Source organism: Seriola lalandi, unplaced genomic scaffold (genome assembly GCF_002814215.2).
Source record: "Seriola lalandi dorsalis isolate HSWRI2012SDOR001 ecotype SW California unplaced genomic scaffold, Sedor1 jcf7180002054318, whole genome shotgun sequence".
Classification (NCBI taxonomy): Eukaryota; Metazoa; Chordata; class Actinopteri; order Carangiformes; family Carangidae; genus Seriola; species Seriola lalandi.
The window spans coordinates 374,947-388,181 of NW_019524871.1; the positions used below are offsets into that span (position 1 = coordinate 374,947).

Here is a 13,235-nt window from a genome sequence, read left to right on the forward strand (position 1 = left end):
GAAGAGAGCTTAAAAATTCTGGGTTTCTGACTCAAGTGCGAAGGCAAAGTGTGAAAAAAATAACACTGCTTACAATATCTTTATACATGAGAACTGGCAGGTTTCAACTGAGACAGGCTGTTCTGGTTTATCAGGGTACTGGTGATGATCGAGAGGAATGAAACAGTCTCATCATTAGTGGTATAATAATGACACCAAAAGAAAAATCACAATTTAAAAGAAAAAAAATACACAGCACACCCCAGTCCGAGGAAATTGGGTATTTGAATAATAACGAAACATTTTACTTGACGTAAATTACGGCTTGCCCTTTTTGTTTATTGTCACTTAATACATTTTTGGACTGTAAAATTCTTAACTTTGATTAAGTAACGCAATTATCCTTGTCATATGATACAAACAATGTTGGAGGGGCCTTGGTTTTTGGTCCAATAGGGTTTTGAAAGAGACAAGTTTCACTATGACTCATCATTTCATCCAATGTGTACAGACTGAGTATTTGAATAGGGAGACGCTCGTGTGAGCCAAAGTGGGTGAAACCACTCTTTGGAAAAGATCCTGTAATGCATCAAGAACTTTTATGTTTCTGTTCTCCACAGCAGGGCCAACCAGTTAAACAGCTTTACACTGCAGCCTGCCGTGTTGGTGTACTCCTAATACTATTCTATTTGTAGAGTGCTTAACAACTTAAACAGACGTAAATGTTTTGAGCCGCTGTCATACCTAAAGAGCGAGAACTCAAGATATAGGTTAGTGGGATGAAAAAGGTTCATCATGGAAAATCAAGGGTGATCACAACACCACTGAAAGACAGGCAAGCATACATAAGTTTCTCCACCCATCAGGTCCAAAAGCATCTGAGCTTAGGTGTAGACTGGATATGGGGTAGGAGAGAGAACAATCTCCTGATTGAAAAGATGCAACAATAGAGCCTTTGGTCTCCGCATGCCATACCACCCACTTCTCTCCTTCCACTGATCTCACTGCTACAGTGTGCATTGTAATGGCAGAACCGCCTGGAACGGCCAACTCAGAGAGAGGAGGGGGGCAATCTGCCAAGTACACAGACCTTATATACAGTGCATTCAGAAAGTATTCAGACCCATTCACTTTTTTCACTCTCTGTTATGTTGCTGCCTTATGCTAGAATCATTTCAATTCATTCTTCCCTCATCAATCTACACTCAGTACACCATAATAACAAAGCGAAAACATGATTTCAGAAAACTGAAACATCACACTGACATAAATATGACACTTGAAATTTAGCCTAGGTCATCTCTGAGATGTTTCTACACCTTGAGTTCACCTGTGGTAAATTCAATTGATTGGACATGATTTAGAGAGGCGCACACCTGTCTATAGACAGTCTCACAGCTGACAATGCATATCAGAGCAAAAACAAAGCCATGGGGAGAAGTAACTACCTGCAGAGCTCAGAGACAGAGTTGTGTTGATTCTCTTGTCTCATGAAACCAAGATTGAACTGGCCTCAATTCTAAGCATCATGTCTGGAGGAAACCAGGCACAGCCCATCACAACAAGACAACAGGGACAGTGGTCAGGGTAGACGGAAAGCTGAACAGATTAAAGTACAGAGATAACCTTAATGAAAACTCGGTCCAGAGCACTTAGGACCTCAGACTGAGCCGAAGATTCACCTTCCAACAGGACAACGACCCTAAGCAAACAGCCAAGACAACGCAGAAGCAGCTTAGGGACGACTCTGTGAATATCCTTGAGCAACCCATTCAGGGCTCTCACTTGAACACAAATGGCTGATGCCCATCCAACTTGACAGAGCTTTGTCAATTTGCTTTGTCATTATGGGGTATTGAGTGTAAATTGATGAGAGAAAAAAAAGGATTAGAAATGCCTGCAACATAACAAAATGTTGTTTTTCTTTTTAAAAAAAGAAAAAAAAGTGAAGTTGTCTGAATACTTTTTGAATGCACTGTAAATGTCATGTCCTAAATTTTTGGTCAGCCATGCAATATGCTAAACTGTAGTGCTGGGTTATGCATGCATGACTGGATATGTATGCACCAGGGAACAGAAAGCAGCAGGATGGCCATCTGTTGGCCATCAAAAAGTCACCACAATGAGAACAAGAAATGCTGACTATACACATTTCTGCTGGTGTAAGGCTTATTGAGACACTACTCTGTCAAAGTAAGCCCTACTCCGTCAGCGCATTAAAAAACAGAGAAACAGCTGGGATAATCATGCTCCAAAGTGATGCAATGGACCAATTTCTGAGGACGCAGTTTGGAGGGAGTTAGTTGAAGAATAACTTACAAAACATAGCATACCACAATAATAATTCTGATTTTAAAGGGAAATTAAATGACACAAATGTTACTACACAGTGTAAGTGACTGGGTGTTCTGTGTCCTTACACCCCTAGTAACAGATTTTTCATCACTGCCTGTTCTCTACACAGGACCAAACCTCTGCATATACAACTACTCCTCATGAGCAACAAGTTACAGGAAATTGCAGTATTATTGACTTGCTGCTTTACAGTAAAGAGAGGTGCTGGCACATCATATTCACTGCCTGCTCTGCCACCACTTTACAAGATTCAGTTATCTTATCAACTGTGATGAACCTCTTATTGAATGGTTACGGAAAAAACAAAAAAAAACAGCTGGAGCTTCCCCAGCATCTTATTTCTTTCAGCTGACAGCTGAAGGGAGGGGGGGGGGGGGGGGGGGGGGGGGGGGGTCGGAGTCACTGGTCATTTCTGATCACTGATGCTGGACTGTTGTGTCCATGAGCGAGTATGGGGCGTATGGAGAAAAAAGAAACAGATTTGTAACAGGGAAGGATAATAAAGCTGTACGTGGGTTGTATCATAAATCTGACTGACTGAGTGATACATTTTCTGCCATTAATTGCGCTCAAAAATAGGCCATTCTAGCCTTGCTGCTCATTTCACCTACTTTAGCTTTAACCAGCCCAAAACACAAACACATCTTGGTAGAAAAACATGGTGACAAACATACACATACATGCAAAGACTGTCACAATATACTGTATACAATTCCTTTTCATGTCACGTAGCTGCCGCATAGATGTGAGTCTCTACCCACTGTAGCACGATTGCAGTGTAAAATACGCTAAAGGGTCATTGGGAGAGAGTATGTGTGTACACATTCATCTGTGTCTGGCAGAGCGAAGCAGAGTGGGGGAGGGGAGCTATTGGGGCAGCATCTCGACCTTGCTGCAGCAAAGAGGGTGAATGAGTGTCCTGGCGATCAGTGAATGAAATCAGCTCCAGAATTTTCTCATAGGCTCCCACAGTCACGTGGTGGTGGAGGTACGGTCCTCTATTTGAAGCAGCACGCCGGACGATAAACTCCTCTCCCCCTCCTCTCTTTTTGGCAAATAGCATCTAGCCGAGTAAGTGAATTAGACGCTGCAGGCAAAGCTCTGACAGGCTCATTGAGAAGAGTGGATGGGAATTCTCTGAATCAGAACAGACAGGTGCAATGCTGAGAAACGATAATGAGAAAAGCATACATAAACAGCTAAATCAGCAAACATTTCACTGGAGCAGGCATACTAAATTTCACCCCTGAAGAGCTTTGCCTGAATAACGAATATGAATGAAGTGGAATCAGGTTTCATTCTATTTGTCTGTGCTCTTTTTCAATGGACCACAATGACAAAAAACAACTAATAATAAGATGACCCAATTTCTCTGAAGGAGAATTTTTGCTTGTTTAAGTTCACACTTCTAGACCTGAGACCATTAAGTGATATATGAGTGACAGACAAGCCAGCAGCTCACTGACAGATTACAACAATAGAGTAAGGCCTGCGATAATTTGCCGCGAGAGAATTGGGCTGCAAAAGCCTTAACCAAACCTGGCCAGAAGTGGGTCAGGACATGGTGGGACAGGACGTCATCCTGGCATAGCTGATTTACACTGAGCCAGGCTAGACACAGGGAAGGGGGGCAGCAGGATGAGCCATGTTTAGAAAAACTGTCTGGCAGTAAACAGGCACAAAAACAATGTGCTGGCGGTCTGACACTTGGAAAAACATGCTAGTGATGACCTACATGTGGACTGATATAGGAGGCACGAGGAGCTCAAAGTAGTTCACGATGCAAAAGATGACTAAATTAACACTGTAACTTACACTGTAGATGACTGGATTTCCTGACTGCTGCAGCAGCAAATATTATATATATATATTTATTAAGAGAGTCATGAGCAGAGCATTGATTTGCTTTTCTTTGACCCGCTCACAAACACATTGACAACAGACAATCTGTCACAAACGACTGGCCATCAGGAGCATGGTGGGCCGGTGGACCGTCAAAAATATCCTTCAAGTTTTTTTTTACTGTCCCTGTCTGTCTCTTTACTGGCGCTCTCTGTGAGCCTGGGTGTGCCTGGGTGTGCATGAGAGCGTGCATGCATGTGCCAGGACATGGCCACTCATGATTTATTATTTGTTTACCACAATGTGAAGCAGTGGAGCTGCATTTGTTGTTCAGTAATTTATTTGTTGAAAAATACTTGGTAAACAAAATGTTTGCAGTGGAACATCTTATATATGGTATGATTTAATAATCAGTGTAATACAGCTATTGTTGCTATGCTACTGTTAACAGTAGCATGTTAACATGAACCTCCACCGCGTCAGCTAACATAATTAGAATCTAATTCTGTGGGAAACAGTCTTTGCTCTTTGTAGCATGAAGTGAGCTCTGATATTTTAAACAGGTGGAATTTGGTGCCGTTATCTCACCAACCTATTTCTATTTTGCATGAGGGATTGGCTCAGATTGGCTCTGAAACATTTCCTGTTGTCCCCCATGATCCAGTGTGAAAGCTACTCTCACATGGCGTGTTGGCAGAGGATGACACATGAACCAGTTTTTGAGAGAGAGAGAGAGAGAGAGAGAGAGAGAGAGAGAGAGAGACTATAGAGACAAAGACTAAAAAAACAAACACTAAACTAAAACACACTATCGCTAGCACACCATCAATAGAAGTCAAATGCGGAGCTATTAATATGTTTGCCATGATTTGACACAGAGGTGGAGTTAAACACAGTAACAACAGTTCAAAGATGAGCCCCCCCCTGCCAACTATCACAGGTGTCCGTGTGAAGAGGACTCATCTGATTAGGCTGGCCAAGCGATATTCAAACACTTTAAATGAGCTGCAGTGCTGGTTCATTCACCTGAAAAAACACTGTACATACGCAATAAGAAGAGAGGACACCTGAGCTGAGCTCGACAATTAAGCAATTCATTTTAGTAATACACTGAGGTTTAATGAGCCTTTGGTAACCACTTGTTAAAGAGCAAACAACAGGTTCCAGTCTGCCTTTGTGAAAGGATATGTCTGAGAAGGAGGTGGAGCAGTGCACTCACTCACCCTTTGCTTTCAACTGAGTTAAACAGTGTGTGGGCCCCATGGAAAGGGAAAGTGAAATTCAGAGAATTTGATGTTGCACGTTTGTAGGCCAGAGGCTAATGTATAGGCTGATATAACTTAGCCTAACACATTCTGGTTCGCTCTGCCTCTCATTCTCTTCCCTTCTGCATGTCTCCTAGTGGCATTTCCATTTAGACCTGCGAGTTCTGGTGAACACAGCCCTGTTTCCTCATCTTTTAACCAATTCCTTTTAATAGTGTTCTTTTTACCACACTGTATGTCTTTACTTGCTTGAGTCAGTCAACATTTTACCAACCAACGACAAATTTCTGATCACTATTTCAAGACAATCCAGTTTGCTCGTGAAACTCAAGTCTGTTGCCATACAAACATTTAGTATCTTAAGTCTATGTATTTCGCTTGTGTTCCTGCCACTGATAAAAAGGATTCAGTCACAAAGAAGAAAGCGTCCCCCGACGTTGATGGTGCCTACAAGTTCAGCAAGCATTACCCTAGCATGGCACATCCTGTTCCTTCCTTTGTAGAAACTCTACTGGGACAGGGGCAGGACCAAAGCGCTTAGTCCTTGTGGATTAGGTACGGACCCATACGTTTCCATGGAGCAGTTTAGGCTTTGACTCACTTAATACCCTCTCACTGTAGCATTTGTTCTAATCTGAGAGTTGAGGCTTTAGGAATAGTTATTGTCTTTTATGCTCAACTGTAACAAAAAGCATTAAGTTATTTACTATTCCAGGGTCAGCCAAGTTTTTATTCCTCTTGTGGCCACTGAAGTCATTCTTCATCATTGGATGTGTGCCAGATGCAACTCTCCCTTCAGGCCTGAAACAACAGCGAGAGGGGTATTGTGTTGTGCTTTGGACATTCCTGTGACTCCCCGCGGATATAACAGAGGCTCTGAGACTGGACTGCTGCGATAACAGCAGCAACAGCAGCATTTCCTGTTATTGATATGTGGCAGCAGACTCAAGGGACCGCTGTGGCTGAAGAAAAAAAACAAAAAAACAAACTACTGCTGTACTTCCTTACTTCAGTGATACACCCTAACCCTAAAAAAAAGTAACCAACTTTATGGAGTGATAAAAGGCTATCAAGGTCAGAACGAATACATAAGGGTGATTGTGTGCTTTTGGGCAGCTCAAACAAACCCAGTCAGCTGTTGTTGGCACACAGCAACCAATAGGCACAGCTTCCAGAGTATTGCTGACTGAATTTACTTATCTTACTTACAGTACATCTCCAAAGGAGGTTTCCTATTAGGGTACATACTAAAGGTGCCGTGGTGTGTGTTTCACTCTGGCGCCACTCTAATCTCGTCAGTACTTTCAGGAGCTGGTGTCTGTGACATGCAATCCTCAACATCGTTTATGCAATAAATCCCTTACAGGAACATTACAGCAGAATTTTCAGTTGTGTCAAGTCTAGTCCTGTCGGGTTTACTTGTACAGCTCTTAATTAGTGTTGCAATCTCAAAGTGATCATCAAGCCAAAGTTAAATTAAGTAAAAGGACAACACCCAACAATACACAATGTTCTATTAACAGTATGTTTTAAATGTATTTTCTTGGTATTGATGACCGGATTTTGGTACACAGGTGACTTCATTCTTAACGATAAAACGTGATTACCATAAACTCAGAGTTATACTGGTAGACTCTTATCTAGAGCAGGTATATCTATAAAAAGAAACACAGATTTTAAAAACATTAGATTGAACTTCCTGCCAATTCATGAGAGGAGTGTCAAATCTGCCAAAAAAACAGGAACACTGAGAAAACCATGTTCAAAGCTTGGTACAGTAACTGCTGCAGAACAAAAACAGCTGAAGGGGATCTGAGATCCAGGCCTGTCTTATGCAACACTACATTCAAGCCACAGTGTTAGCCAGAGGTTGAAATACTTTGATAGCACCTGTCAGTGAGCCGAGTGGCTCTTAGGGGCCAACTGAGGAGAGGCTGTATTTCATCTACACTAAAGGAATGCATTTAAAGGCTTGAACAGAGGAATGTTGAACCTTGGTTTTTACCCTCACAAGAGTAAATGAGTATTTCAAAGAACTGATGGTATGCAAACAACAGAGTCAAGTAGAGAGAGAGCACCAAATGCCTCAAAAACAAACAAACAAAAACCCCAAAAACATCAAATATGATCCCCCAATAGACGAAAGGGAGAAGCCATTACTGGCAAATATTTCCGACACCTGAAACTGGAGAGGGGAATAACAAGGTTGAATTAAGCCCTGGCCAAGTATAGTAATGTGCATATTATTTTGAACTACTTTGCATAATGCATAGCCCTGTCAGCTCAACATATACACCTTATTCACAGTGAAAGCTAAAAGTATTACTGACACAAAGAAGCAGCAGAAGCAGTTCACAGATAGATAAACAGTAGACTGCATCAGTGCTTCGTGATGGTTTCCCACAGCCACAGGATGTTGTAACATTACTAAACTGCAATAGTGACAGACCTGATGTAGAGGAAGTGAGAGGGGAAGATATTTCATTGGATTTTCAATAAAAAAGAGCCAGCAAGTGTTGTGACGCACCATTAAGTCTGCTCTGCAGTGTCTGCAAAAAATGCTCACTGCAGGGAACAGTCACAAAAAGGGAAATGAATCCGAATGCACCAAACTCAGCTTCAAACAGACTGAACTGTACATTTTAGCCACTTATTTATTCAAAAAATTCACTACAGACTCTGTCCTCATCGCTTGCATCTTAACCACTACACCATAAGATGAAAAGCAAAAATTTTTTTCCGCATCCTCCGTATCTGTCGCTGGCCTAGTTTAAAAGCACCCAGGGCAACTCCATTAGTTTTGCAAAAGTAAACCTGTCCCATCTACAAAAAGCCCATGAGGTGGGTCATCTCCTGCTTACAAATCATGTAAGCAGGATGCCCCCCCCCCCTTTGGCTGCATGTGTAGACCCAGGTGTAGGTACCAGCCCTCTATTTATAACCATCTGTTTGCCCGGTGCTCAATCCAGTCTGTGCTAAGGAGATTTAGTCTTCCTGCGTCCTCCTTCATGCTTGTATAGAAAGCTGATTTCCATTTAAAGAAAAGAGCACCTGTCTGGAAGTTGGCTTAAAAAGACATGACACAGTGTTAAAAGAAAGTAATTCCCAACTAACTTTCCTGGTTATCGGAGGTCATTTAAACGAGGGAAGCAAGAATACATTGCAGAAATGATCAGCGCAGCAATAAAGCATCTCTGACTACTGCAACTGTTTGGCTGAAACTGACGGTTGTATAATCAGGCCAGGACTCTGCAGGCGTGTACTAACACCACATTACTGACAAACAGCAGCTGAGGTCAAAATATGAAACCATCCATTCACAATTTGTGTTCATAGCCCCAAGTGTAGTTTGGTATAGCTTCTTTTTCTACCACTGTTTTTAAAAAGAAAATAGATTTCACACAATACAGAGACGCTACACTACAGGGAATCAATTAGTGTTTTACATGTGATGGCTGCTAAAGCATTGAGCTAGTGTATCTTCTCTGACATCCTGCACCACGGTGGCAAAGAATGACTGGCAGCTACATATGGTAAAGTAGATACAGAAAATCAGAAACTAACACAAGATCCAAAATTCACAGTTAGAAACGGCAGCCAGAACACTTCTAAAAGGGCCATTCACAACAGAGCAGAAGGAAACGAGAGGAACATGCAAATCCACACTCCCTCTGCACACGACACGGGCACTCGTGCCTGAAAGTGAACAAAAACATGCAGCGAGGCTGTCGCTCGCTAAAAAAAGCCATGTTAGGCACTGAATTTTTTACAGTGCAAGTGGACTAACACCGCCAAGTCTGCGACAGAACCTCTGTTTGACATAACGCCACAGCCATGTTGCATATTCAGACACTGAGTGTGCAGATGTACAGCAATATGGCTCAACACCTCAGTGAACAACGAAGAGATCTTAAACCTCAAGATGACAGGAAGCTAGATGGAGTAGGCCATTTCAATAGCCCATATGACATGAGATAATGTGGTGTGTGTCGCAGGGATATAAACTCATTCCAGCTAGTAAATCACTGGTTTTAAGTTAATGTAAGTGTGTTCACACTGCAAGCAACTAAAAAAATTCAACTTCAACTCAGTTTCTACATGAAACATATGTGCGTGTGATGGCTGTTTTAATTAATACAAGTTTATGCTGGCAGTGCTGGTCAGAAACGACTCGTATAGTGCAACGGTGATGCGGGAACATAGTCTAAACTGTGTACATTGGAGTCTGCTTTCAGCAATAGCATTTTGAATGTGTGAGCAAATAACAAGCCAGGTGTGTAATTCAATGACTACCCTCTGACGGTGACCTCTGAAGCGCCCACTAGCCAGCATTACATAACTCTGCATCTATGGCATGCAATATTCATACAGACAGAGGGGCTGATTGCAAGTAAAGGTAAGAACACTTACCGCCATCACCAGCTCAAAGGGATGCTTGTACACCCGCACGGGTGACTGGTACTTCTGCACCATGATGGGGATTACAGTAACACCAACAACCTGAGGAACAAATCAATCAGAAAAGAAAAAAGTAAGCTATGATCACAGGCATTTGTGAAAGGCAGAAAAGCTGGGATATACGGTTGCATTTCATTCCCTCTTGGCATCATCACAATAACTGTGTGCCGAGTGCCAAAATTACACAATTATAACAGCATCTGGCCCCACACCAGGAGAGTCACCATGTAATTAAGTAAAGGTGTGTTTTGGCTGACATGATGTTTGAATGACACCAGGTGTGTGTGCGTTCGTGTGGTGGCAATTAGAAAACCATGTATAGTGATGGGCCACAGAAGGGAGCTCTCCTGGGCCGTGACCGAGGATCTCAATGATCAGTGGATGCAGCATTTCCTGCTCATTTATCAAACAGACTGTATCACTGCAATGACTTTACCTGCAAGCTATTGTGAAAATAACTAAACTAAGTTCAACTATTGTCTCAGCAGAAACACAATTCATGACTATATACAATGTCACTTCACGTAACAATAAAAAAGGCAGGTGCTGTTCATCATTCTTTATAGTGTAAACAGCACAGTCCACGTGGTGGAGCATATGAGCAGAGGCTAGAAAACAGGATGAGACTCAGTAAAACCATATCAATAAAAGGAATCTTATAGCCACTACTAGTAGTAAAAGACAAATGCACATATGTTTTCATGAACCAAATAAAATGTGATGCAGGACAAAGACTCCTTAATTCCAGGTAATTTAGCAGGAGTGCAATGTGTGGCTTGAACTTCATGTTCTGTGTTTGTTCAGCATGCTGATACATGTTTGTATCTCTTGCTATGCTGTGATGAGAACAAGGCTGCAAGGAGGGGTGTAAGCTAACGTCCCAGCACTACTTTGAGAGGGATCAGGGCAGGCAGACTAATAATAACCGGGCTAGGGCAGACAGAGCACAAACAGGTCGCCATAGTATTCCTCTCTTAACAACACATATCTAACTATCTCTACTGTCATATACAATTACCGTCATGCTTCAGGATCTGCCAGCAAGTTCAAAAACACGTCAAAACAAGAAAAGTATTTTAGAATGTTTTATACATTTAAGATAAGACATTTCTAAACATGTTTCAGCAGTTTCTATCGTAATGAATACGATCAAGTACAAATGATTGAAAACTGCTATTTAAAAATCGCATCAAATTATCTTCTCAACAGTCCATGTTTACCTTCTGTTTAAGTGTACACTTTTTTTTTTTCACACTGGATCAGTTAGCCAACCTCTGACGTTTTGAATAATTTCATTTTTTTAATTTCTTGTCGTCTTTAGTGAATTGTTTTGGTGTCCCTGTAACAGGATTTCGGCTGAAACGTTACAGTTTTAACGTACCCACACCTGGAGAAATATAATGTTCTGAATCACCAACTGTTATGTTCGGGTTAAAATTAAATTTTCAAATGTTTCTTTATAGCAGGTATTGTTATTTCAATACAATCAGCTACATAGTGTTTAACATTTTCCACGCCGACTTCTTAACGTTAGCTTACACTACATTACTGGCTAACTGAGACTAGCCAGCAAGCTAGCGCTTAGTTTACAAATCGCTATTAACTTAACATAAATCTCATGACTGGTGCTTACCGGTGACTCAAAGAACTAAAGAAATCTGGACTTGTTCAGTCTGGTTAGTCGTTGTTTCTTCTGAAAGGGCTATCCGAGTGAACTCTTGCCATTGCCCTCCTCGGCTCTTCACTTCGCCGGGTCCGGGTGTCGAGCTGAAGCCAGTAGCTAACAATAGTTAGCTGTATCGTGCTAGCTGGCCATGTAGTCAGAGTAAGTAACTGACAAGCTAACCGTTGGACAAGTCTAACAGCCAGACACCGACGGGCCTAGAAGAACCGATACACTGAATATCTAAACAGTCCACTGTTCAATCACGCCAAGACAGATGAAGTGTCGACAGGGGAGGACTGTATCCCTCTCTCAGTCCTCTCCTCCTCTCTCTGTCATGCCTGTGATGCCGTTGCTCCTCCCCGTTTCCTAAACTCAGTTTTTTTCCACCTCTCAGGGCGGCGCAGTGCTGCGTTGTGAACTGTCCGCTGCCTAACCACAGCTGTTCAAGTGAAGGCCAAACACCAGAGGAACATCATCTGTTAGTAATGCAGATGATTATACCGAAACAAAAACTAGTCTTCACGTCACGGCATTACTGTTTGATTTCAAAAGAAATTGCCATGATACACTGCAGAAATAAGTGGGGCTAGTGAACAGCTTATTTGCAGTTTTATTATGCAACCAGCTCAGCAGCAGTCACCAGATTAATATCATATGTTTTCTAGTGCAATATAGTGTGTTTGCCTATATTTTTATTATTAGCAGAGGAAAAATATACCCCATTTCCCATCCACTTGAATGGGAAAGTGTGTCCAAACCTTTGACTGGTACTATATGTTGGAACTGAGATACATACACTATCAGTTTGTGCATTAATATTAGGCGTATATGACTTGATGTCAACCTGCTTACTCACAAGGATACCACAGCAATATAGTATTGTACTTTCCTAAAGTTGGGAGAGTCATAAGAGTCAAATTTTGAAAAGTTTAGTCTGAATTGAAGTATCAATGATACTGAATTTGAGTGGGGAGTATGGGGAAAGCTCATGTGCCGACATCAGGAAGCTCCCTCAGAGCCACAGAAGACATTATACAATGGTTTTAACTATTACTCCACTAACCCTTACTTGTAAAGTTGTTGTACAATTTTTCAAAAATGATATGATACCGCCTTATCTGTGCAGGTCTTGATTAAAGCTTCCATTGCTGATAAGATAATGAAGTGCACTGGGTTACATCTAAGACACACCACTGTGTTATCTTTTGGCTGTTCAAAATAACAGAGTGGCATGTCTTTCCCAGGAGAGTGTCTTTGGTTTCATCCACCCTGGAGTGTGTGACCTTGGCGAGGTGCCAAACCCCCAAACAACTTGTGTACATGGAGACAGTGTGAGCCATTTTAGGCCATCGGTAATCAATGCTGCTGCTGTTGGAATCTGATAGTTACAGAATCGCTGACATGTAAAATGAGCTTTGCAAACAAGTACTATACTACAAACAGTATGAACCGGCTACTTGACATACTTGAAATGCAACACCTACTGTTGTAAAAAATTTAAACAGAGTTTAAATGTGAAATGTTACGGTAAATGTTACTCTTACATGGTATGATAATAACTGGCACAAAATTTAAAAAAAAATCAGAACTCACAACAATCACAACCATCAAATATACAAATACTTAATTTTACACAATTTTTGTTTTAATAAAATATTTTTTTGACAAAT

The 13,235-nt window shown here is 41.5% G+C and overlaps 1 protein-coding gene across 2 annotated transcripts in view; it reads right to left on the minus strand.

The window, feature by feature from the left end:
• The window catches only part of si:dkey-237i9.1 (SEC14-like protein 1), a 31,610-nt gene extending 19,751 nt beyond the window's left edge, over positions 1-11,859 (minus strand). Inside the window, exons 1-2 of one of the 2 annotated variants that reach the window (XM_023406886.2) lie at positions 11,533-11,859; positions 9,852-9,941 (exon numbers count right to left, since the gene is read on the minus strand). In XM_023406886.2, the coding sequence (XP_023262654.1) occupies positions 9,852-9,914 (63 nt within the window). In that variant the 5' untranslated portion in view covers positions 9,915-9,941; positions 11,533-11,859. The remainder of the gene's footprint in view (positions 1-9,851; positions 9,942-11,532) is intronic. The other variant, XM_023406887.2, reaches the window with a different exon arrangement.
• Positions 11,860-13,235: the final 1,376 nt, after the last annotated feature.